General features: G+C 45.4%; 1 protein-coding gene and 1 pseudogene across 1 annotated transcript; one reads left to right on the top strand and one right to left on the bottom strand.

The window, feature by feature from the left end:
* Positions 1 to 10540: 10540 nt before the first annotated feature.
* LOC136487605 (pentatricopeptide repeat-containing protein At4g11690-like) lies at positions 10541 to 12588 on the top strand (annotated as a pseudogene).
* Positions 12589 to 22714: 10126 nt separating this feature from the next.
* LOC136486275 (uncharacterized) lies at positions 22715 to 25466 on the bottom strand. The gene is made up of 10 exons (XM_066483151.1): positions 25322 to 25466; positions 25175 to 25199; positions 24985 to 25071; positions 24813 to 24895; positions 23826 to 23913; positions 23653 to 23718; positions 23467 to 23533; positions 23068 to 23139; positions 22840 to 22970; positions 22715 to 22739 (listed from the first exon to the last, which is right to left on the bottom strand). The coding sequence occupies exons 1-10, from the start codon at positions 25464 to 25466 to the stop codon at positions 22715 to 22717; spliced, it is 789 nt and encodes a 262-aa protein (XP_066339248.1).
* Between the last annotated feature and the right edge of the window lie 13 nt (positions 25467 to 25479).

Below are 25479 nucleotides of genomic sequence, written 5' to 3'. Positions count from 1 at the left end.
AATTTCGCCGCTCTAGAAACTTTCTGTACTCGATCGAACGCTGCAGTTCTACGTCCAGTTGATTTGTCGCCAGCGTCCAGTCGCTGCTGCTGACGCCTGTTTGCCGAGCCTCTTGATCGGGGCGTCTGGTCGCTTTCCGCCAGCGTCCGGTCACCTCTTTGAGCTCGTTTCTTCGTGATCTTGCATCCGGCTTGGTTCCTATCTTCGTGCTTAGACTTTGCTTGATATCTTGGGTCTTCTCTTGTGCTTCTAGGGTCTTGCTTATGGTGTTGATCATCGGATCATCACGTCGCCTTCGTCCAAGTCATGTCTTGCATCCTATTGAACTACAAAACAATCACATGCAAATTCATTAGTCCAATTTGGTTGTGTTGATCATCAAACACCAAAATCCAAGGTAAATAGGCCAAGAGTCCATTTTCCTTATAGTAGGGCCCCTCAACAAGGGCCCAAACGGCTTCACTCACCTACTCGTAGCAGTCAACAAGTTCACCAAGTGGATAGAGGCCAAGCCCATTACCAACATCCGCTCGGAGGAGGCAGTCAAATTCTTCCTCGACATCATCTACCGGTTCGGCGTTCCCAACTGTATCATCACTGACCACAGGACTAACTTTACTGGAAAGAAGTTCCTAGACTTCAGTGATGGATACGGCATCAAGATCGACTAGGCCTCGGTCGAACATCCATGAACTAGCGGTCAGGTCGAACGTGCCAATGGCATGGTCCTCCAAGGACTTAAGTCATGCATCTTCGACCGACTCAACAAGTACGTCGGGTGATGGATTGCAGAGGTCCCAGCGATCCTCTAGAGCCTAAGAATGACCCCAAACCGATCCACAGGGTTCACACCCTTCTTCCTGTCCTACGGAGCTAAGGCGGTGCTGCCCTCCGACCTCGACCACGACGCTCCAAGAGTGAAGGCTTTCGACCATGACCGAGCCGTGGAGGCTCAACAAGACGCAGTCGACCTGCTCGAAGAGGCCCGTGAGACAACCGTCATCTGCTCCGCTCGCTACCAACAAACCCTCTGTAGGTACCATGAAAGGAAGATCAGAGGGAGGATACTCAAAGTCGGCGATCTCATACTTCGGAGGACCCAATCAACGAAGGAAAAACACAAGCTCTCTCCACCATGGGAAGGGCCCTATACGGTGACCGAAGTAATCCGACCGGGCACCTACCGACTGGAGGACAACAACAGCAACGTTCTCACCAACACTTGGAACATTGAACAGCTACGTCGTTTTTCCCTAAATTTGGTCTAACCGCTTTTTAGTCAACACTTGCCCCTATAAAGCACCCCAGCCCAAACACTTTTAGCCCGGGTCGCTCGGGAGCTCCATAAGGGTACAATACTAAATATTACCTCTCATTTTTACTCTCCTTTTTACTGTCACATGGTAAACAACTTCATCCCCGAACGGGAACACGTTCCTTTTCCTTTGATTACCCTAAAGTAACTTTTGTTCTTACTCCTAACCGAACGCACCCCGCCACGACCTACGGTTACGAGCAGCCAAGCCCCACGGGCCAAGCCTAGGCTCTTAAAAAAGCTACAGCCTACGGAACTAATGGGCAGGTACAAAAAAGGAAGCACAAAAACAAAAGATATGCTAGGATAAAAACACGGAACGGATAGTGATCCTATCAAAAAACGGTACTGATGTATTCATTGATACAAAAAACTGTTCACACGGGGACTCACCCAAGAACTCAACTATTACATTTTCTACTACTACTCCAAATAGTACTACGGCCGCTTGACGACATCGCCTGAACATCACCGGACGTAACCACCACCGCTGGGGGCCTGCCCGGTTCTGCTCCCCGACTTTGGCGAGCGCAACGGGTACCTCAATGGACCTGCCCGGTTCCGCTTCCTTGACTTCGGTGAGCGAAACGGGTACCTCAAGGGCGTCACACCCATAGATGCTCAGTAGAAGAGCATGGAGCTCCTGACCTTCTCATGCAGTCAAGACAGCTCCTAGGCAGGGATGGGGCCACTGGGGTATGGCCACCATGGCTGGAAGAGATCTCATCAAACTTTATTAACTGGCCAACCCGAGCAGCTGTAGGCGTGGAACCCTCCACCGGCACGATCCTGAGCGACTCCCCCTCTGATAAGGCTCGCCCGACAAAGATCCACCGGAGAAAGTCCACTCACGGCTCCATCCCAAAGAAGGCCTCGCAGATGAATCCAGCACCCCTCCCCCTTCAGTGGAAGCTGCCCCTTCTCAGGTAAAAATGGCCAACACCGCCCCAGGTAGCCTCCATCTCGACATCGTGCTCCAAATTCACAAAAGAATCTATAAGTCCTCCCCCTCGCTCACCCCCTCTCTCACTTAGGAACCGCCGCATCATACAGGCACTCTCAGTGAGGAAGAAGGAGGAGAGAGACAATAGTTGAAGAATAGGCAAAGGACTACGATGGAGAGCCCTCTCCCTCCCCCAATTTAAGGAAGGAACACGGTAGCCGATGAGGGGCAAAAAATTAGAGCAAAAAACTCTCCCCTTCCCCCATTCAATGCGGATGGGAAACGATGGGACACACCTTGACCGATGGGACACACGCTGGCCGATGGAACAACGCCAGGTCAGACGGAACACCGCCTGGTGAGTCAAAATGTGGCCTGGGTATGGCCCACCACTATTGCATGACCGGACGCAAAAGCCGAAGCGTCACCACACGTAGGCAGCTCTCCACATCCCCAGGCGGGACTTGGAAAAACCCAAAACGGGATCTCCACCGGGAGAGACCATCGGGCTTCCTAAGTCGATCTAACGGCTCAGAAAAACACACCAAGAGACAGGTATGAAGAAAAGGGACGCCCCATGTAGGCCATGCCGACTCCATCATGAACGACGAGCACGGGTCCTGGTCGGATGTTTCCGACTGAAGCTCTCCAAACCCCGTCACTCAAGTCATGAAGGTAAACACTACCAACCCCCTCTATTTCTTTATAATCATTTCATACATCGATACGCACATTCATTCCATATGCCCGTGCCTCCCGAACAATTTGGGCCCTGAACCGCCCAGGGGCTCGAGAACTAAGCATCGCACATGCAGCGAAATGCATCACAATGCCCCGTGTTGCATCATGAAGCGGCAGTTGCCTCATTCGACATGAGCAACAACAGAGCCAGGGGAGAAAAATGCAGATGAGCCCTATGGGGCCCTCGCCTAGTCTGGCAGACAGGGTCATCTCAACCTTCTTGTTCGATCCTGAACCTCTTGTCAAGCCCACAGAATCTCCATTGAGGGGAGGCCATTAAGGCCACCCGGATCGGTCTCCGGAATGACCTAGGCATCTGTCGGGTTGTAGGTAAAGGAGCAGTGGAATGTCACAAGAGGGCTATGCTGACCCTATCATGAACGACAGACCCGGATTCCACTCAATCATACCTGTTAGCTAACTCACCGAGCGCGTCACTCGAGCCCGAGCGATCGGGACAAGAGACAAAACTCAGCCCCTCCGATTATGAGGAACCGAGGACGGGGTAATGCACACACCTCCAATCAACCCCTACTAAGGCCCAACAGGGCTCGGGGGCTCAAGACACAAAATGCCTAGGTCTATGACCCCGATCTCACCCCATCCAGCTATGCTTCGACTGCACTCCAAAACTACTTGGGTCTACGACCCCAATCTCGCCCCATCTGGCTACGCTTCGACTGCACTCCAAAACTACTTGGGTCTACAACTCCGATCTCGTCCCATCCGGCTATGCTTCGACTACACACCAAACGCCTGGGTCGGTGACCCCAAACTTGCCCCACCAGGATCCACGACTCCCACGGCACACACCGATGCTAGGATCAGTGAGCTCCGTCTCGTCTGATCCCTTGACGAACTACCTCGCCCGATCCCACGGTGCGCACCGACGCTAGGATCAATGAGCTCTGTTTTCATCCGATCCCTTGACTAACTTCCTCGCCCAATCCCACGGCGTGCATCGACGCCAAGAACAGTGAGCTCTATTTTTGTTCGATCCCTTGACAAACTGCCTCGCCTAATCCCATGGTGCGCATCGACGCCAAGATCAGCAAGCTCCATCTCAAACTGATCCCTAAACTAACAAAACGAACTGCCTCAGCTGCACAACAATGCCTTGGTTGACAAATCCATCTCAAAACTAAAAAAACATGCACACATGCCCGATAAACAAACACCCCCCAGACGGTTCTGCCCGAATCGCCTAGGGGCTCAGGGGCTACACCCGTGGGTGCACTCGCGCACACCAACCGACGAAACAAAAACCTCCTTCGCTGGCAACACAAAAAGCCCCCCAGACGATTCTGCGTGAACCGCCTGGGGGCTCGGGGGCTAGACCCACGGGTGTGCTCACGCGCGCCCGCCGTCAAGGCAAAAATCCCCCAGACGATACTGCCCGAATCGCCCGGAGGCTCGGGGGCTCCTGTCGGGTTCATAAACCTAGGGTCCCACGCAGACTGATTTCCCAACAAAGGCTCGGCCCAGAAGACAGCGCACGACTCATGGGTCAGCCCAAGTATCTGAACGACAGGCCAGAAGGGCGGTCAAGTCACCGACCGGAAGGTCTGGCCAAGGAGGAGGAGCACCCGTTTGTTTCTACTCTGGCCCACCTCTCCGACTGGAGCGCTCGCTCCAACTCTAGGTGCCTCCGAACGGCCTCTCCGACCAGAAGGCCTGGCAAAACACTACCTCTGACTTCGACCCCATGTCTCCGACTGGGGTACGCCAAAACCCTACTCGCTGCTCTTCTACGACTAGCGCAGCTGGAGCCGACTGGGACCAACCGACCGGGGACTCCCACTCGGAAGGGACCAGGAAACAAACGGAGAAAGCGAAGTAAGGCGCACAAGTCAAACCTCGATGCCAGGGACCATACCCTGTCCACCTGCAAGAATAGTGCTCCACAACCGCCCTGACACAAATAGTGTTGTAGGCGCCGACATTTTCCCTACAGTATTGTGGGCGCCATTAAAACTCCCATAAGGTAAGGCCCCCACATGCCTCTGGGCATCAACAGTGTTGTGGGCGCTGGCTTTTACCATACCGGGAACATGGTAAAACCCCTGCATGCCTCCAGGAATCAACAGTATGGCGGGCGCCGACGTCTGCCGCGCCCAAAGAAGATGACACAAACCTCCCACATGCATCTGACATTCAACAGTTACATCAACAGTGTTGTGGGGTCTACAGTCATCCTGTACCCGCCATCATAGGCAGCAAGACTTAGAAACATACGAACTCTCTCCCTCTCACTTGTAAGGCCATCCCCTTCATCTATAAAAGGGGATGCGCTCTCTCCCAATAGACTCGGTTAACCCAAGTTGATCCAAGTTGATCAAAGTCATTCTATTTTCACTAGATCGATCAAGTTCACTAGTTCACAACCACAGGACTACCAGGTTCGGACCTCAAGCACACGCTTGAACACTTAGCTCATAGCCGAGCTCTTGTTTCTCTCAGCCCTTCCAACCGGAGCCGACCGGACCTCTTGTACCCCCCCCCCCCCCATCTTTCTCCTCCTTGTTTGTAACCCCACTGCAAACTTCGAGTACCTAGGCTCAAGAATAAAGTCACCAACCGACTCAAACTAGACGTAGGGCACGTTGCTCGAACCAGTATAAACCCTGTGTCATTAAGTGCTAGTCCACCTCCGATCACAACGTACGATAAAACTACAAATATTTACTTGTTAGTCACTTTCTGCACCGACACTCGCCCTCTTCCCTTTCGTCCTACTAGCCTAGTCGCTGGCCCGTTCTCTCCCCTCCATAGGCCACTACCCCTCTTTCCTGCTCTTGGGCCGCCTGCTCCTCTTGCTTCCTCGCGTGGCCTAGCGAAGCAAGCCGAAGCCCGGGCCAGCCGTGCGGCTCGTGCCCTCCTCTCCTTTCTCTCGCTAACAGCCAGGACCACCTTGTCGGGGCCTTCTCCCTCCCATGTCCGCTTTGGACTCCACCGGAGGAGTCCGCTCCTGTCGTCGTGTCCATGCCATCTACGCCACGTCCAGGCATGCGCTGCAAGCCAGCCGCTTCATAAATAGCGCCCGTGCCCACGCCACTATCCTACCTAACCTTAGAGCAAGCCTCCGCCCTCACCTAGAGCTCGTAGCCACTGCAACCCTAAGCTCCACAACCGTCATCGGGTTCGAGCAGCCACCGCGCGCCATCATCGGTTCCTCGCCCTTGTCTTCGGTCTCGGTAAGTTCGCCATGATCTCCTCTCTCTCCCCGTGCCCTTGTTTCTCTCAGTGGTGGTCCATAGGTCCTAAGCCGCGCACGTCGGCGAGCTCTTCGTCGCCGTCCATGGAGGACCGCCACACTCAGTCCTGTTTCGGCCGGCCAACCACGCCAGCCCCTTCCCATCCATCCAATCTAAGATCAAGGGCCAGGATTAGAACATACCCCTTCGCTTGTAGTTTTGCAAAAAGGCCATTACAATTATTTGGATCTTAACCCACCGTCCCTATACTTTTGCTAAAGGGACCCCCGGCTTTTGAATAATCTAACCCGCAGTCCATAGCACCTTTCTAGAATACGTTTTCTTCTTTAGAAAGCGTAGTTTCCTTCGGATTAGATTCAAAATACGTTTTCATCTATTTACAGTTTTGCCACCAATCTTGTTTTAGCCATAAAATCTCTGTTTTAACTCCGATTTGATCCGTTCAAGTTGCGTTAGGTTCGTAATTGAGTAATCTACATGTTCATACTACTGTTAAGCATGTTTCCCACTTTTAAAATTTGAGGTTAGATTTAATCTATTATTTTGTTAAAGGAAATCTTGTTTAATTCATGACTTCTTCGTTTTAGCTCCGAATTTCGTGATCTTCGCGTCTATGTGTTCGTAGTGAGACATAGATTCAATTTACAAACTTTTCATCTTGATTTTATATTGATTGGTGTACTGTTCTAATCTATAGCCTTTATTTGCTATGCATGATTACTTCTGGATGCTTGTATGTTGCTGTGGTTATCGAGTATAGACGGTGAGCAATTCGTGGGTGACCAAGAGTACTACTTTGACGAGCAGGATAAGTAGGAGTACTTTGTTCAAGGCAAGTATAGCTTGGGATTATCCTTGTTTCCTATCAACTTTAATGCATTTATTTCATGTTGCATGTGTCACCTTGATAAGGATTTTCTAGAATTGAACTCATACCTTGTCTCCTATGGGATATGCATTGGGTAGCTTTGCTAGTGCTCAACTAAATCATGATCTTATAACTTGACTAATGGTATATGCAATAAACATTAAAATATGGCTTTTTAGCAACTTGGAAATAGGGGGCTGGAGTATTTAGCTACTTTCTAAATGCTTCAGATTTCTCTCCCTAAGGACTTATCTGTAAGTGATCATCCGAGACTTACAGCACAGCTGTGAGGGCTACATAGCTCTGGCTTTAGCTCAGTACGAGGACCTTTTCTAGCTTGTTAAAGGTCACCTTTATGGCGCAAGAGGGGTGTGTTTCGGGTTGGATATAGTGCGGCCTCTGTTTGTCAGTGTATATGCTACGTCCCATTATGCCTGTTCGCAGGGCACAGAAACCTAGAGGCCCTAACTAGTTAGACGAACCTTTAAAAGGCTTCAAAGTGACCCCTGCCTGCTCACCTTGGAAGTGTTTTAGGAGTAATTAACCCGGGTATATGGGTATCACGACTCACAATGAAAGTGTACAACCTCTGCAGAGTGTAAAACTAGTATATCAGCCGTGCTCACGGTCACGAGCGGCCTTTGAACCCTTATGGAATAGATGATCACTAAGAATTATCCGTTTATGCTATTCATTATTCATGTTTACTGTGATCATTTGGGAATTAAGACAACGTGTTGCTACTCTTATGCTAAAATTATGACAATTAAAAGTTGAATGCTGTTAAACCTGTGTCAAGCCTTTCGAGCCTCATGAACCCCATGTTACACTTGTTGAGTACGACATGTACTTATGCTTGTTTATTTTCATTATTTGGATAAAAATCCCGGATAGGTAACAGATGGTTATGGTAATGACGATTTTCTTGAGGAATACTAGACTTGTGGTCAACCAGTTGACGTCCCTGTGATATGAAGCTTCCGCGAGAGATTATCTTTATACTTCCGCTTCATTTATGTGAAGACTATATCTTATTATTCGTGATGTAATAAACACTTGAGATGATACTATTTATAATTTATCAGCTTACGTGTGTGACTGATCTCTAGGCGCACATAAAATTTTGCATCCTATTTTTTATCCTTAAAATCGGGTGTGACATAAGGTACGTTACATTGCTAACCACAGGGGATTGATTCAATTCCCCTATTATCCTGTCCTTTTATATGTTTCTAGATTGCCTCAGGCGATTGATTCGGAGATATTTCTGGTGCCGTTGATTGCATCAGCTAAATGACTTAATGACCTCTAATAAACTTGATAGGAGTGCAGTATGACGTGTGTTTGCCAATTTCAGCAGATTCACACAAGCTGCTGAACCTACTGAAGCAATACCACAAATCCTGTATGGGGCTAGCTTAAATATATTATATGGCAAGCCAAAGGCCCAAGCCCCCAAAGAAGAATGGTATAGTAAAGAACATGCTTTTTTTTTATCAGATTCAAAGCAGCAACAGCATAATAATAATAATAATCAACTTGAGTATAGGTACCTGGAAGTACCGGACCTCTTATACGTTTATAAAAAAACATAGTAGATCCCATAACAAAATAATAAGTAGCCACCTAGCCTGTTTTGAAATTTGATACGTCTACTCAAAATTCAAAGTCATTTATTTTCAAATTAAATGATTGATAGAAAGTATTAAACACCACCTGAAGTTTGCTTCATGAGGTGATAGCTTAAGTTTCTAAACTGGGATGGTGAAATGATGAAAATATTAAACTCTTCTGTAATAGTACCATATCGGAGTGCTGCCATTGCATCGATGCCAGGTGTTAGGGGATGTTTGGTTCTGTAGTCATTCATAAAATTTATGTCACATCGAATATTTAGATATTAATAAGGAGCATTAAATATAGATTAATTATAAAACCAATTATATAGATAGAGGCTAATTTGCGAGACGAATTTTTTAAGCCTAATTAATTCATCATTAGCACATGTTTACTGTAGCACTGCGTTGTCAGATCATGGGCTAATTAGGCTTAAAAGATTCATCTCGCAAATTAGTCGCAAGTTGTGTAATTAGTTTCGTAATTAGTCTATATTTAATACTCCATACATGTGTCCAAACATTCAATATGATAAAAATTTTAGAAAGCAAACAGGCCCTTAGACTGGTTTATGATCAAACACCTAATTATGCGAAGGGGTGCTAAAATTCCACTTATTTCCTAAAATATTAATTCTTAAATAGCCAGCTGTTAATGGTACATTAAAAACAAGTACTTCCTGAATGCCTTCTCTATAGGCACCAGCCCTATTGTCCCATGGCATGGTAGTTATCTTCAGCCTATTCGCTTGTTGGTTTCAGCCAGGGCTTATCAGCCAGCCAACAGTATTTTCCTCTCACAACAAACCAGCACTAGCCGGACTTATCAGCTCAGAAACCAACCAGCGAACAAGTCGCTTGTGTGCTTAGACTTTATTCTCTTCCTTCGAATTGCAATAACAACAACAACAACAACAACAATAATAATATAGCCTTTCAGTCCCAAGCAAGTTGGGGTAGGCTAGTGTTGAAACTCACCAAGAGCCCCAAGTCACGGTTCAGGCACTTCAATAGCTGCTTACCAAGTACTCCTATTCTTTTGGGTTTCATCTCCATTAAAGTGGCTAAGTTTTTACATTGGTTCGCCGCGCCTAACACAACCCTGCTCCTTTACCAGGGCTTGGGACCTGCTATGCTGGGACACCTACTGTTATTCTCTTCCTTCGAATTGCAAATTTATATTTTTACTGTCCTAATGTTCATGTACCGTTCACAAGGTTTTCATTTCCTCCAGACGAGTCTTTTTAAACGAGAATTCAAGGAACACTGATGAGGTAAATCATGGAACACTACTGTTGTGGTTCTTTTCAAACTATTTATTGTTCGTTGTAGATGTTGCCTCTAATTGATTTACATGCTCTCCTCGCTAATATCTTTTTGGTTCATTATGTTTGTTAGTATGGTACCTAACCTAGCTTAGCATATGTCATTTATTGTCATTGTCATTTTATATTATTGAGAAGTATTTGCTTCTTACTATGCACGATACCAAAAATAAAAACTGTTAAGAGTAATTCTTGTTCTAGAATAGATATTTTGTGCATACTAAATCCACCAGTTTTGCAGGTTTCCTTTGCTGATCCAACTAACATTTTCTTAAGGGAAAACGGTGTTTTTGCCCCTGTTCAGAAGTTCAATTGTGATTTTACCCCTGTTTTTTCAACTTTGTGATTTTGCCCCTGTTATTTTGAAACGAAGGAGCCGTTTGCCCCTGGTTTGGATGTCCGTTATTTAGGGGCTGATTAAACGATTTAAAAAAAAACAAAACACATAAAATCAGATGCGAAATGACTGAAATGCCCCTTCCTCTCCATTCTTATCTGCTCCTTCTCTTCGTTGCTCTCTGCTCGCGACTGACGCGAAAGCTCCGTGCGGACAGAAGACCGGCGACCGCGCCCCGGCGGCCGAGCACCGTCGCGGCCGCGCGCCCCTGCGCCCGCCGGCCATGGCGCTCCGGCAACCCCGTGCCCGCGCGACGGCGGCCCTCGGCGACCTCGCCCGCCGGTCATGGCGCTCCGGCAACCCCGCATCGGGGCGACGTGGGCGCGGGGGGCGGGTGTCGCGGCATCAGGGCGGGCGGCGGGTCTCTTCTCGGCGTGGCTCGGGGCACCCGCCTCTGGTTCTTCTCCCCCACCTCTGGTTCTTCTGGGCACGGAGTGTACGTCCGCAACGGCGCCAATCCCTGCTTCGAGCCAGCGGCAGGGCACCACCTGTTCGATGGCGACGGCATGGTGCACGCGGTCCGCATCCGGAACGGCGCCGCGGAGTCCTACGCCTGCCGGTTCACCAAGACGGCGCGGCTCCGGCAGGAGCGCGCCCTGGGAAGGGCCGTCTTCCCCAAGGCCATCGGCGAGCTGCACGGCCACTCCGGCATCGCGCGTCTGGCGCTCTTCTACGCGCCCTCGCCGCTATCCGCTCTGACTCCTGAACGTAACACAAGCCAGAGGGTTTCACGCGAGCTCCGATGGCGGCGACCACGGCCGCCGAGGTGCGGTCTGCTCTGGCGGTGCTCGCCCGCGGGACGAAGTCCGGCGACGCGGCGCTGGACGTGGCCGCGTGCACCGCGCTGGTCCACGGCTGCTGCCAGAGCGGCGACGTTGCGGAGGCATGCAGAGTGTTCGACGTAATGCCGCGCTTGGGCGTGGCCCCTAACGAGGTCACGTACACAGCGTTGATCCACGGCTACTTCGTTTGCGGGCACAGAGAGATGGGTTTCGCCTTGTTTGAGGAGATGAGGAGAGGCGGAGTCGAGCCGAACCTCTACACCTACAACTGCTTGATCTAGGAATGGTGCAGGACAGGAGAGTTCAAGAGCGCCCGACTGCTATTCGATGAAATGCCTGTGAAAGGTGTCGTGCGTAATGTTGTCAGCTACAACATCCTGATTGCAGGCCTATGCAGGCACGGCAAGCTGAAAGATGCCGCCCAGCTGTTTGAAGCGATGAGAAGGGAGGGTATCCGTAGCATGGTGACGTTCAATCTTCTAATTGATGGCTATGGCAAGGCTGGGAAGATGTCTAATGCCTTACATTTCTTCAATCAGATGAAGGCGGTAGAGCTGCAACCTAGTGTGGTGACGGGAGTTTGCAAACAAGTGAATCCATCTGCAGAGTACTATTTGATGCTAAGGCAAGATTGCATAGTTCTACTGATGACCCTTTTACTTACAGTAGCCAGGCACATTGTTTATGTTATCTGCCAGGGAATAGGTTACTATAGTTACCTTGTGGAAGTGGCAAAGTGGTAGGCAAAGAAAGACTGATAGAGAGGGAAAAGATCTACTGAATCCTGTCCTGTACCAACATTTTGGTGTTTAATTGAACTTACCCTCACAATGAGCGTGGTTGGTTGGTCCCTATTTGCACAGTAGTGAAAGATGAAAATCTATGTGCTGAGACATTTTCCTGCCAAGTGTATCCATCTGCAAACAAGCGAATGGATGCAAAGGCGAGAGTGGTCTGCAAACAAGTGAATTCATCTGCAGAGAGTATTATTGGATGAGGCAAGACTGGGTGATTCTGCCAATGAACCTTTTACTTAAAGTAGTCTGGCACATTGCTTTTGTTATCTGATAAGTCATATGTTGCTATATCTGTCATGGGTTCATGACAGTGGCAAGATGATATGCAAAGCACTGCTACATAGGGAAGGTCTGCTGCAATATATCTTATAGAAACATTTCGGTGGATTACTGTAGTTTTCCTTTGCAACAGGTATATCAAATCAAATTATAGAGCAAGTCAGTCGAAAAGTAAAGATCAGCCGGGAATGACTGACCTGAAGTCCTGAACTCAATGGAGTGAGTGAAAAATGTGGTGTCAATTAAAAAGACACGAGTCAAGTCAGTCAAGTGTTTCCTTCCTTCCTAGCAAGAAATGTCTGATGACCTCCAGTAAAAAAAGCAAAGCAAAGAAAAGAAGAACCACTAGTAAGTAATTCACGAATCAGGGTAAAATCACTAATTATGCATAACAAACAGGGGCAAAATCGCATGGGTATTCATGTCCTTTTGTACAAAGTTTAACACCGTTAGGGGTGGATGACGGAGCAGGGGCAAACTGGTGCTTCGTGAATGGCACAGTAGGGGTAAATTCACAAAGTCAAAAAAATAGGGGCAAAATCACAATTTCGATACAAAACAAGGGTACAAACGCAAGAGCCCCTTTTCTTAAACTTGCACCATAGCGCTGCAGAACATTGTCTTAATGACGCTTGATCTGGAATACCACATCTTTACTGAGCCATCTTAAGGTTTGTATCCTATAAAGCAAGCTTCCTTTTTAGCTTTAATATTGAATCAATCTGAGCTATGCACCCATTTTCTAAAATATATACCTACTGTCATCAACATGCTAACGCTACGGTTCATGACATGGTGGTTAATGTGCACACATGCAAATAGCAGTGTCGCCTATCATCTGCTTCAAAAACTACTTAGTCTATGGCTTTTTAGTTGCAAACGCACATTTATACTACCGAACCTAGATAGGCCTTTTATTACCCTCTTTTCATACATGAAGAATGTATCATTCATTATTCATCTTCCCTCGCCGAGATTGCTTTCAAACGTGGATTCTTTCAGCCTGCAATGTCAACTACAAGTGAACTATTTGTTGGAACTGCATTTTATTGTTTTATCATATTCTTCAGAGGTAATATTGAAAGATTTTAACTAAAAATTACAATTTCCAAGCAGGCTGTACCTAGGAAATCCCTCTTTGCGCAGTTTCGTTCTTTAGTCAGCCGGTGCATTTCAACTCGATCCTTTTTAATCTAATAGGTTGGATTTCACAGGCCCTAATAAATTGCTCATTTCCAACATGTTTGCCAAAAATCTATATAAAATAAGTCCCTAAATCAAGAGTTTTGAACTTTGCTGGCTGTAAGGACTATTATGTTATAAAATGGCTTACAATTTCCCCTATCTCAACGTGTCTGCCATATAAATTTGCTAACATAGTATTGTACAAATTAGAATCACACTGCTTTGTACAAGAAAGAAACTGGAATGATGTTTCAGCGTCAGCTACACCATGTTCATCTCTCATCCTATTTTTAACTGCCCCTGGGTACAACCTACATCCCTGAAAATGGTGTACGTGTCTATTGCTGGAGTTTGTCATCAAACTTCTTGCCATTATTTACATATGCTATGTTATGCCTCGTTACTGAGCAAAATCAACAAAGCCCTTTTGTCCTGAGCACGCTTCACTGCCCCTTTGTCCTGACTGCTTGAATAGTCCCTCAATCGAGTTGAGTAATTAGGTGTGATATTTTTAGATTCTCAGTTCAACTGTTGCCAGGTAGCAGCAATTGGTTCACATGCTATTTGGGGCAACTTTTATTGTTTACAATTTACATGTCCCTATTAATATCCGCGGCGAACCCAAAAAAGAATAATGCATTAGTTTGCCCACTTCGCTGTTAGTGGGGAATCCACACAAAAAAAAGGAGGTAAGACACTTTCTCATATGATTTTTGTTTCTTTCAGCAGTCTACGCTGGGCGGCACCATATCTACCGCAACATTTTGCGACATATGGAGGATGCGTGTTCGTATCTCCAGAAATGTAGGCCTTCCTTACGGTTTCCACCTGATGATCTAAGGAACTGAACAGACACTACCTTCCAGACTAGGGTTTATATATAGTACTTATGGCATATTCTCTTGTGTTTGAACCTGTACCTCTGTCTGAATTGTCCTGCCAAAAACCGGTGTACTTCTAGATATAACATATGAACCTACACATGGTCGCTTGTTGTCGCGCGCGGGTTATACTTAGGCCCTGTTTAGATGCCACCCAAAAGCCAAAATTTTTTACATAGTATCCGTCACATCGAATCTTGCGGCACATGTATGGAGTACTAAATGAAGAAAAAAAAACTAATTGCACAGTTGGGTGAGAAATCGCGAGACGAACCTTTCAAACCTAATTAGTCCATAATTAGACACTAATTATCAAATAAAAACGAAAGTGCTACAGTAGCCAAAATCTAAAAATTTTTGAATCTAAACGGGGCCTTACTTACTAATCTGCTGCCGCCGGTTGGTCTTGGTCCAGCCCAGTGCCTGACCAAGCCACCAGACGCACCTGGCACTCACGCAATCCACTCTGGGCCGACATATTGTGGGTTGGGCCGGCGCTGACGCGGGACGCGAAGCCCAGGCTTAGCAACGAGATTCGAGGCAGCCGCTGGCGCCTTGGTGATTTCCGCGCTCCTCTCCTCTCCTTTGGTTGCCGCCTGGATCTGGATGGCTGAAGACACAGCAGGGACCATGCCACGTAGGACGACCGTAAAACACAACAAATATTAAACAAGAACCTGTGTCATTACTCATTAGACATTAGTGGATGAAGCTGGAAACATTTTTAACTGGCCGGTGTTGGTGAAGTAGGTTGTTTGCTGTCACAAAACTTGTGTGTACTAGTAGGGTCCAAGTGAAGAACACGGTATTTATGTTACCGCCTTAGCTTCACCGTTTTTGTTGCATTCTTTCTTTGATTTCAGCTTTAAGAAGAATAATAATAATATAATATAATAGTAATTAACATGACTTGACTGCACATTTAAGTCAGTACAGTCCTACACTTGAACATCATGACGTCGTCCTCGTTTTCTTCTGCAAAGTTCTATGAAGCTTACGATCTCCTAAGTGTGAGTTAAATGCTAATCCTACGCCAAATTTCTTTGATGGAATTTCAAGTAACAACATTATTAACTCCAAATCCCACTTTAGAATCCTAAGTACATGCAGTGCAGATCATTGCTTGCATTAATAATCCAGTCTGGAACTGAATTTCGGACAAGGTGAACTGCACCACTGTGTCGTGTTCAGGTTGCATACTGACCGGTGGTGATAAGTTGTCAGGCAAGATGAAAAGCAACATTGCTTACCGACACACAGTGATCGACCGCATCAGTGTTTAGAAAAACTACGAGATGGATTACTGTACTGTAACGTAATGGTGAGAATGCTTATTAATGGTGTAGGTGAATGTTGATCCTAGGAATGGGAGAAGTAGATGGTGATTTTTTTTATTTGTTAGCTACAGTGTATGCATTTTTTTATCAGGGAAGTGAGCAGGAGCTCTGAATTCAGTTGAACCCAAGTACCCAACGCAAAGCAGTAGCAGTTTAAGCTGAAGCTAGAAGAAAAAGAGTTCCCGGCCCGAGGGAGTGGGCTTAGTTGGGCCGACGCCGGGCCATAGCCCAATAGCCAGAAGTGGCCCGTGAGCTAAAAGCAGAACGGACCCGGTTTCCGTAACGGGAAACTGTTTCCTTCCCTCCTAATCTTGCCTGTAACGGAAACTACATTTCATCTGTGCCTCTGACACGTGGGCCGTCCTTCCTTCTCACACAAACCGGAGACATTGTGTCTGTGGCTCTGTCGGGTGGACCATGCCTCCTCCTCTACTGGTTGCTTGCTTGCCGAGTTGCTGTATGTGTACTCTCTCCGTACTAGTAAAGAAAGTCGTTTACGACATTATTGTGCTTACCAAGGAGTGATTAATTATAGGGTATTTTTTCCTGTCTGCCCCTATCAAAAAAATGGTTGCGGGTGCATTCCATACGAGAAACAACCATAGTTTAGACGGCTAGTGCAGCGAGGCGTTGGTTGGCGGGCGCCTTTTTTTTTTGTTATTGGCTTGATTTTGCACGGCACTGTTTGGCCCTGCGTGTCGCGTGCGCTGTGGCTGCATGGCGCACGAATTTGATTCTGCTGGGCGTGGTGCGCGCGCTGAGCCGCTTGAGCGCGTTTGGACGCGTGTTGGGCGCCATGTTTTCGTTGGTTTTTCACATGCAAACGATTTTTGCGGTGGCGCCACGGGATTCTAATTTTTGCGCTCGATAGCTCCGACGTTTTGTGTTCCACCGTGCCTATTTTAACAGAGTCTTTCCCCGGCCTATTCTCTTTTCATTACCGTGCTTCATCTCCTCACTTTCCCTTTCTTCTCTTCACTACTGCATGCAATGGCTAATCTAGAATTGCTGCCTTTGATCTAAACGTTCGCTTAGAAGAAGATGACAATGGCAATCTTGCCTTCGATCTCAACAAGCCAATATTGGAGTCCGGCAACGACAATGGTAATCACCCCTCTTGTTTGAGTTTGTTGTTTCCCTCAAGCGCCATTTTTTCTGATTTTTTTGTTTCATTTTTGGACAAGATTTGATTTGAACTTGCCATTAGATGAATATGGTGCGGTTGACTTTGATTACATACAAAACCTCGCTGGTAATTTTTTTTCAATTTGTTCTTTCCTTTTTTTGATTATTTTTTATGTAATCCGTGGCTAACAAGAAGAATGTTCTTTTTTTTCTTTTAATATAACAAGATGTTGAGGTTCTCGTTGAAGTACACCATAGAAGGAAGGACATGACAAAAGAAGTCACAAGATAAGTGTACCAAGCATTGTTGGCTAGAAGCAAGAATGTGACACTAGGCAAGAAGGATACAAGAATTGTTCCTGATCAATTTGGAGTGCACATTCGGTCAGTTCAGCGCTTATGGAAGCGAGGTAAACACCAACTTGCTCATAACATTCCTGTTGTGGTTGCAAGTAAAAAGAAGGGTAGATGTGGCCGCAAGGCAGTCCCTCTTGATTTGGAACAATTGCGCAACATTCCTCTCAAACAAAAAATAACCATAGAAGATGTGTCTAGTAAACTTGGTATGAGCAAACCTAGGATACAAAGGTATTTGAAAAAAGGTTTGCTTAGGCGTCACTCTAGTAGCATCAAACCATACCTCACAGATGCTAACAAGAAGACTAGGTTGAAGTGGTGTGTTGACATGATTGAGCAGGGTTTGCTTGGTGATCCAAGATTTAAGGATTTTTTTGATTTTATGTTCATTGATGAAAAATGGTTCTACCTCTCTCAAAAATCTGAAAAATATTACTTGCTACCCGAGGAACATGAACCATATCGCACTTGTAAAAACAAGAATTACATCCCTAGGCTCATGTTCTTGTGTGTTTGTGCTCAGCCAAGGTTTAGGAATGGAGAATGTGTTTTTCATGGAAAAATAGGTTGTTTTCCACTTGTCACTTATGAACATGCTGTTAGAAGAAGTCACAATCGTCTTTGTGGAGAACAAGTAATCAAGCCAATTACTTCAATCACAAGAGAGGTGATTAGAGATTTCATGGTAAACAATGTGCTGCCTGCCATTCGAGCCAAATGACCAAGAGAAGATGTGAACCAGACAATTTTCATACAACAAGATAATGCACCTTCCCATTTAAAAGTGGATGATCCTATTTTTTGTGAGGCTGCTAAGCAAGAAGGGTTTGACATTCGCCTCATTTGTCAACCACCCAATTCTCCGGATTTTAACATTTTAGACTTGGGGGTTTTTGAGCTATTCAAGCTATTCAATACAAGAAGGATGCAAAAACAATAAAAGATCTAGTTCCAGCAGTCCAACAGGTAAATTGATCAATTGTTCACTTGTTCCATTGTTTCTTGAACAACTAATATACTCATTGATTGAATTTTTGAACACATGTTTTGTAGGCATTCTTAGAGTACTCTCCATGAAAAGCAAACATGATTTTTGTAACACTTCAGAGTGTTTTGAGGGAAGCCATGAAAGTTAAAGGGTGCAACAAGTTCAAGATTCCTCACATGCAAAAAGAAAAACTAGAGAAAGAAGATCGGCTGCCATTGCAAATCTCTTGTCGATCTTCCTTGCTAGCCGAAGCAATTGCTAGCCTTCCTGCAGCAAATTAGAAGAAGAATATTAGAAGATGCAAGCATGTTAGTTTTTGCAGCATGCTAGCCGAAGCAATTGCTAGCTGAAGCAAGAATATTACTAGCAAATTAGTTTTTGCATGCCTGTTAGGTCGACTGAATGAGACATGTACCTTATTGTTCTTTCTTTGCATCTTGCTTCATCTTTGCATCTTCCAACTTCTTCATATTGTAGATCTCGTCCAACTTCTTGATAACGTGCTCAGGAAGAAGTATTGTGTCACCATCCATTTGAAGCTTCTCCACATCATGAATGTACACAATCAAAATTTTCTATGCCATCAAGTATCCATGTTGTGAGATCGTAGTCTCTGTGTACAATACCTCAACGTGCACACCTGCTAGCTTCACGGCGAGCTTGGTAGCAGCCTTCGTCGTCGTTGTCGGCGTGGAACATGCCGCAGCAAGCACACAAAGACTCCGGCATCACCTCGACGGAGTCCGGCACCACGTCGACGAAGTCCGGCGCCATCTCGACCGAGTCCGGTGCCATCTAGACCGAGTCCAGCGCCATCTCCGAGGCCAGCGTCATCTCCGAGGCCAGCGTCATCTCTGAGTCCAGCGCCTCCTCCATGGCACGAGCGACCTCCATGGTGCCGGACTCCAGGGCGTGAGGAAGGAAGGGAGTAGACCGGTGAGTGGCGAGGAAGACGTGTGGCGGGCGGCGAGGAAGGAAGGCGTGGTGCGAGGGCGAGGAAGACGTGCGGCGAGCGGTGAGGAAGGAAGGCGCGCGGCGAAGAAGGAAAGCGAGCGTGCGGCGCGAGGAAGGAAATTGAAGTGACCGTGCGGTGGCGAGTGAAACGAAGAGGCGAGATCAATGCGGTGGATTGCGAGCGCGTGATTACCGCGGACAGAAGCCGAAACGCAGGGGCAATCGCGTCCAACTCCTCCCCTCCGAGCGTGCGACGACATCCTTTGAGAAAACGGGCCAAGAGTGTAGAACGTCTTCTTTTACGAGTACTGAGGGAGTATAAAATAAATTTTCTATTTGTGCTAAAGAAGAATATTATACTTTTTAAGTAAATATTTTTTGCACAATAAAATTCTAGACTTCTAAAATTCCTGACTCCATCACTACTCGTCTGGATTCATATGATCGCCACAGGGGCAGATGCAGCAGCAGGGGGTGGCAATCAACAGCGAAGACATTATATATATCGAATGAAATGAAGACAATATCAGTCAATCTCATTCTGAAGACGAGCCTAATATAAGTACAGAGTACTATGGTAGAAGCTGGTACTAGTTCCATTATATAATGAAAAAAGTACCGAGCACTAGCTAGCTACAATTAATTATTACAACGGCTGTATGTATATATTGATGACGATTAATCAATGCATGGTGCAATTAACAAATTAGTATAGAGTTAATTAGTTTGGTTATTGCTTGCCTGACGAAACGAAGATAGTAGTACGATGGGAACGAAGATAGTAGTACGACTAGGAAGACGAAGCAGCAGCACCAGGGTTGCATGCGCAGGAAACCAGGCGAGTGAGCAGCCGGGACAGCACCTTGCCCGCGTTCCTGGGGCACCACATGCTGGGGTTGGAGGTGGAAGTGAAGCTAGAGCTAGCAGTGGTCTTGTTGCTGCTGCAGGTTGCATCATTGTGAGTAGTCTTGCGGCGCCGGAGCAGCGTCGGCGGCAGGACGGCGTCGACGAGGGCACGTCCACCTCCTCGGCGGGCGGTCTTACCGTTGGCCTCGGGGGCCTCCCACTTGGTGGAAAAGGCATAGCTCTTGAGGTACACTTGCCGTCTCCTCCTCATCGCCTCCTCCTCATCGTCGTCCCTCCCGGGCGTCTTGTCGGCAATGGAGCGCAGGAACTCGGCGTCGGACGCCGGCCTGTAGCAGCGCCGGGCATGCATGGGTCCGCCGCCGCTGCACCGCCTGCACGGCATCCTCGGCGCACAACACCTGCTTGCACGACACCATCAACGATGGATCCATCGCGATCCTAGCTTCTCTCTTCGATCACTACTTTTATTGTTGATTGTCTCGATCAAATATAATAAATGATCGATTTTTTTTCCGTTTGGTTGGTTACAACGACACGATCGGCGCCGAGGAATAAACAAACTCATGGAGTCATGGAGATGGTGATGTGCAGCAGCTAGCAGGCCCCGCGGCTGGGAGTTGCCCGCCCACCTAATTAAAACGGTCATTAATTATTAGACAATAGTCAGCTACCACATAAGGTAGCAGTTTACATCATCTTTAGTTTCATATATGAATATGACTAGTGCAGGGGCGCGCCATCGCGCGCATACGCAGGTACAATGGTAATTTTGAAATTGGACGAAGTGCGGTGAATAAGAAGGTACATAGATATATATTTAGGATGTATATATTACATAGATTGGGTAATATACAAAGATCAGGTGTCGTCAGACATTTTGACTGAACAGGAGGGTTTCCTTTTTGGTGGTAGTCTGAAACCCATCCAAGGCCTATAAAACCGGTATAGTAAGTGCACGCTGAGGATGTTGGCGGGAAGCAGGATCAGCCGCACGTTGCAAAATGGTGAGGCAAACATGCTGCCGATCGTCGGCGTCAGGTGCAACAAGCAAGAAGCACAAGGTCAGTAAACTCGAAGAAAATGGATATAGAAGTAAGTTTCGACTAACCACCTAATGAGTTGTTGCTGGTATATGTTGGGAAGATAAGTGGAAAGGCACAGAAGTTGGTACCTTCCAAAAACGCTTTGCATAGCCAAACAACAGTGGGATTGCTTAAAAATAGGATCTGCTACAACCTTTAGTAGGCTCCGCCCGGAAACCAGAACAGTAAGCAAGCATGGTTCCATCATGCTGTTGGGTAAGGCTATATGTAACAGACATAGTTGACGAACTGAAACTATTTACACAACGAAGGGATTAGATGTGGCAAACGAAAATTAGGTACTCATTATATGGTATGGTCGTTAACCTGATTCAAAAGAGCATATCTATTCTAGCAAACCGGAAACATTTGATCCAAAACGAAAAAAAATCCTTTGCATCATGGTCAACAAGGAAATAATTGGAACACAGAATATAACTAACTGGAGAACGGACAACTACTTTTAGAGCAGGATCACAAACAATACTGCAATATTAGTATTCATATACCTATGGCGCAATAGATGGAAGCAAATTTGAGCAAGCTGCCATGTTCGCTTGTCTTATGAGCCGTACTTTTTCTGTAAATGAACAGTGTTTTTTTCTCACAACAAATCAGCGAACAGTACTTTCAGCCATGGCTTTTCAGCGAAGCGAACAGGGCAAGAGAAATTTGCTTTTGTTGTCTTGTACTGATTATCAAGTTGTAATCATATATTTTATTGATGGTTCAAGAGAAATTTGCTTTTGTCGTCTTGTTTATGCTTAATCCCATTTGTATCAAAGGGCAAAAAAAAATTATATATAGAGATCTTATGCATGATTGATCATACATGGATGCATGCATTAAACAGTGTACAGACAGTCATACAGACAATCCATAGTTTGGGATTCAAATATTAATTTGGGGCTCCAGGGTCTGTGACAACGGCGAAGGTGGTGGCCCAATATCCATCTCCAGCTCCATGGTTTGGGATTGATCCCCGCCCTGCTGCTGGCCACCTATTCCAAATATGCGGGCAAGTAGTTGTCGGAGCCAGCCTATTCCAAATATGCGGGCAAGAGAGCTTACGACGATTTTTTCGCAAGGAACTGGACGTCGAGCGAAGTGGAAGCACTGGACAAGCCGTTCCCGGCGGCCACTGCTACGATTGGTACAAGGCTCTTCTTGGATGACGGAGCAGAGTCGCGCGGCCATTAGCGGAGACGCACAACTACGTTAGTTACTGCGCGGCTCGTAGTTCGGTTGTTTACTTTTATGTAATATCCAAGTTTGAAACAGTCTACTAGGCAGGTCCAGTTAAACTGTAAGACCTCCTAGGGCGCTTATTAGAAGCGTGTCGTGTGTATGGTTAAACCCCTTTTCTTCTTAATTAGAATGATACGCAAATCTTTTGCGTATTCGAGAAAAAAAAAATATGCGGGCAAGCAGAATTGCTACTGCAAATGCAAAATCATTCAGATGTCAAAAGGTAGAAATATAATTTGTTTCTTTGCAGCAAATTAAAGATGAAGTTTGAAAAGCAAAACTTAGTTCTTATGTGCTCATTTTATTTTGACATTTTTGTTGTAAGCACTGTGAGGAGGGGTTTCGGCATAGTTCACTTACCAAAGGACATTACTGCTAGACCCTCATTAACAATGTGCACCCATGTACACATTCAACCAACATAATCCATGTTCCACCTAAGGTGAAATGCAAAATATCAAGCAGGCAACCAAGAATGAAAGAAGAACAAATTGCTTCAGTTTTTCCATTGTGACCAGGGTATTTGTGTGAACTTACTTTTCCATTGTATGGTGTGTGTCCCAGCCGACAAACAACATGCCAAAGTACATGGATCCCATAGCAAAGACAGTGTGGAAAAACCCATACCCATATGGTATGTTGTCTTCCGATTCTTCTACGTTCCTAAACTGCAAATGTTTGAGGCATTTTCTATTTAAGTGGTATACAACAAATTTTGGATTTTTATTGATATGAAGATTGGTTTAGTTAGAACGAGGAACATACCTGTATACATTTGTAGTCGATTCCCGTTGAAAAAGCTGCTACAGAGATGCTGATCAGTTCAATGACAAAACTCTGCAAATTTCAAGATATCAGGCCTTGTTTAGTTCCAAAAAGTTTTCCCAAAAAATGCTACAGTAGCCATCATATCGAATCTTACGATACGTGTATGGAACATTAAATGTAGACGAAAAAAAACTAATTGCACAGTTTTGTTGAAAATCGCGAGACGAACGTTTTGAGCCTAATTAGTCCATGATTGAATACTAATTGTCAAATAAAAACGAAAATGCTACAATAGCCAAATTTCCAAATTTCGTCCAACTAAACGAGGGCTTAATAAAATATTTGATGAATTGTCAGCATATACAAGAAACATGACTGAATGAACAGTGTACTTGCAATCATAGTTTCCCATTTTTCACCTGAACTGGTTTTTTCTTTCTGGTAGCAGCTTGTCTCTGGCTCACTGTTCAGGAGAAATTTTACCGCCAAAGAAAATAACAAAGTTAGTTGTATCACATATAAGATGACCCAATCTGATAGAAAGCCACATCAATCAGGAATAATTTTGTATAGCTATTTTACCTTCTAATAGCTGACCAGCATAGGAACACAATATACACCCCTGCTAGCCCCGGCTCCATATGTATCGTCCCTTGGCCTAATTTGGACAGTGGGCCACAAATTCACAATCCAAATTCAGTATTTCACTCGCTCTTTTTCCAATCCTTAGCATTTGATGACCTCTAAGTAAATATGTAGTTACCTTGGACTTCAGTGCGATAAGAGGCATGAGAAACACCAGTAGCAGCGTGGTGCAAATGAACACGGTGTTGAACCAGCAGTACCATAGGAAAAAGTCTACTTAACCCCCCACCTATCAACCCTGATCTACTTTACCCCCAAACTATGAAACCGTCTATTTTACCCCCTAAACTTTTCAAAACCGTCTATTTTACTCCCCGGGCGGTTTTCGATGGTGGTTTGCTACAGTAACGGTAGTTTGCTACAGTGGTGGTGGCTTTGTCTTTTCCTTTTTTATTTATTTCTGGTGAATCTTTAAAAAATCATAGTAAATCACAGAAAAATTATAAAATGGAAAATCTAATTTTGTTGGACTCCACATGAGTAGATCTACACAATGAACATATAATATGATATGCTTTAGTACAAAATTTTTGCTATAGTTTTAGATTAATTGGAAAATCCAATTTTGTCTGTAATTAATTGGAACAATTCATAGCTGCAGCTTCTGTGGTCCAATTATGGTGAAATTTTTATGGTAGGCTAATTATTGTATGCTTGAACTATAGTAAAAATTTCGTACTCATTGGACCATGTATAACTTAGTTATAGATAAATTCCAATTAATTATAGACAAAATTAGATTTCCCAATTAATCTAAAGGTACAGCAAAACCTTTGTACTAAAGCATACCACATTATATGTTAACTATGTAGATCTACTGATGTGGAGTCCAACAAAATTGGATTTTCCATTTTATGATTTTTCTATGATTTACTATGATTTTGCAAAGATTCAGCGAAAATAAATAAGAAAAGAAAAAGGTGAAACAATCGTTACTGTAGCAAGCCCACCGTTACTGTAGCAACCACACCGTCGAAAACCGCCGGGGGGGGTTTAAAATATATGGTTTTGAAAAGTTCGGGGGTAAAATAGACGGTTTTATAGTTTGGGGGTGAAGTAGACCATGGTTGATAGGTGGGGAATTAACTAGACTTTTTCCGAGTACCATATGATCATAAATATGCCCCCTACAGTAGAGGCATTGAATGCTACGATGGATACCGAGATCACCTCAACGTAGCTGCAAATCACCTCAACATCATCAAGTTCTAACATCAGGACAGTTACATAACAGGTTGCATGCATTGGGCAGGATAAAAACAAACGTACCGTTCTTCAAAATTTGTCTGGCACCATTTGTAATTCAGCCTCGTGATGTACCTAATTACACTGATAAGCTGGATAAATATAAATATCCTGCTCAATTCCAAGTATAAGATAACCACATCTTAGTGACAGAAAGGGAAGGAGATGCACAAATTAAATGCTTGAAAAATAAAGCTATTTTTGTGTGACGTACCCTGCTCCGACAGGAGCAACATTCCCTGAAAATAATTGAAACAAAAACATTAGTGGCATGCAGCAGCGGCCAACAAATAGTGGAATTTCTAATTAACATATTGTTACTAGTTACATTGTAAGATAGCTAGTCCGCAAGGGAACAGACCATATAATTGGATCCAATAGGCTGGTGCCAGTGTAGAGATCATGAGGGCTCCCACCAAAAGGACACTTTTCAGTAACCACCACTGTGAATGCCACAAGCTTCTTGGATCTTGAAGCTTTCTTGTGAACATGGTTGAGAGGAACATGACCCCATAGAAA

This window comes from Miscanthus floridulus, chromosome 10 (assembly GCF_019320115.1).
Source record: "Miscanthus floridulus cultivar M001 chromosome 10, ASM1932011v1, whole genome shotgun sequence".
In the NCBI taxonomy this organism is placed as follows: Eukaryota; Viridiplantae; Streptophyta; class Magnoliopsida; order Poales; family Poaceae; genus Miscanthus; species Miscanthus floridulus.
The sequence above is the reverse complement of the archived record's forward strand: the minus strand, read 5'-3'. Positions and strand labels throughout refer to the sequence as shown.

Bases quoted from the DNA above. Each gene is read 5' to 3' on its own strand.
- LOC136486275 (XM_066483151.1), bottom strand. From the start codon at position 25,466: ATGTTCCTCTCAACCATGTTCACAAGAAAGCTTCAAGATCCAAGAAGC. The intron at 24,896-24,984 runs GTACGTTTGTTT...GGTGATTTGCAG, and splicing joins CAGACAAATTTTGAAGAACG to CTACGTTGAGGTGATCTCGG. The intron at 22,740-22,839 runs GTAAGTTCACAC...ATTTCACCTTAG, and splicing joins ACACACCATACAATGGAAAA to GTGGAACATGGATTATGTTG.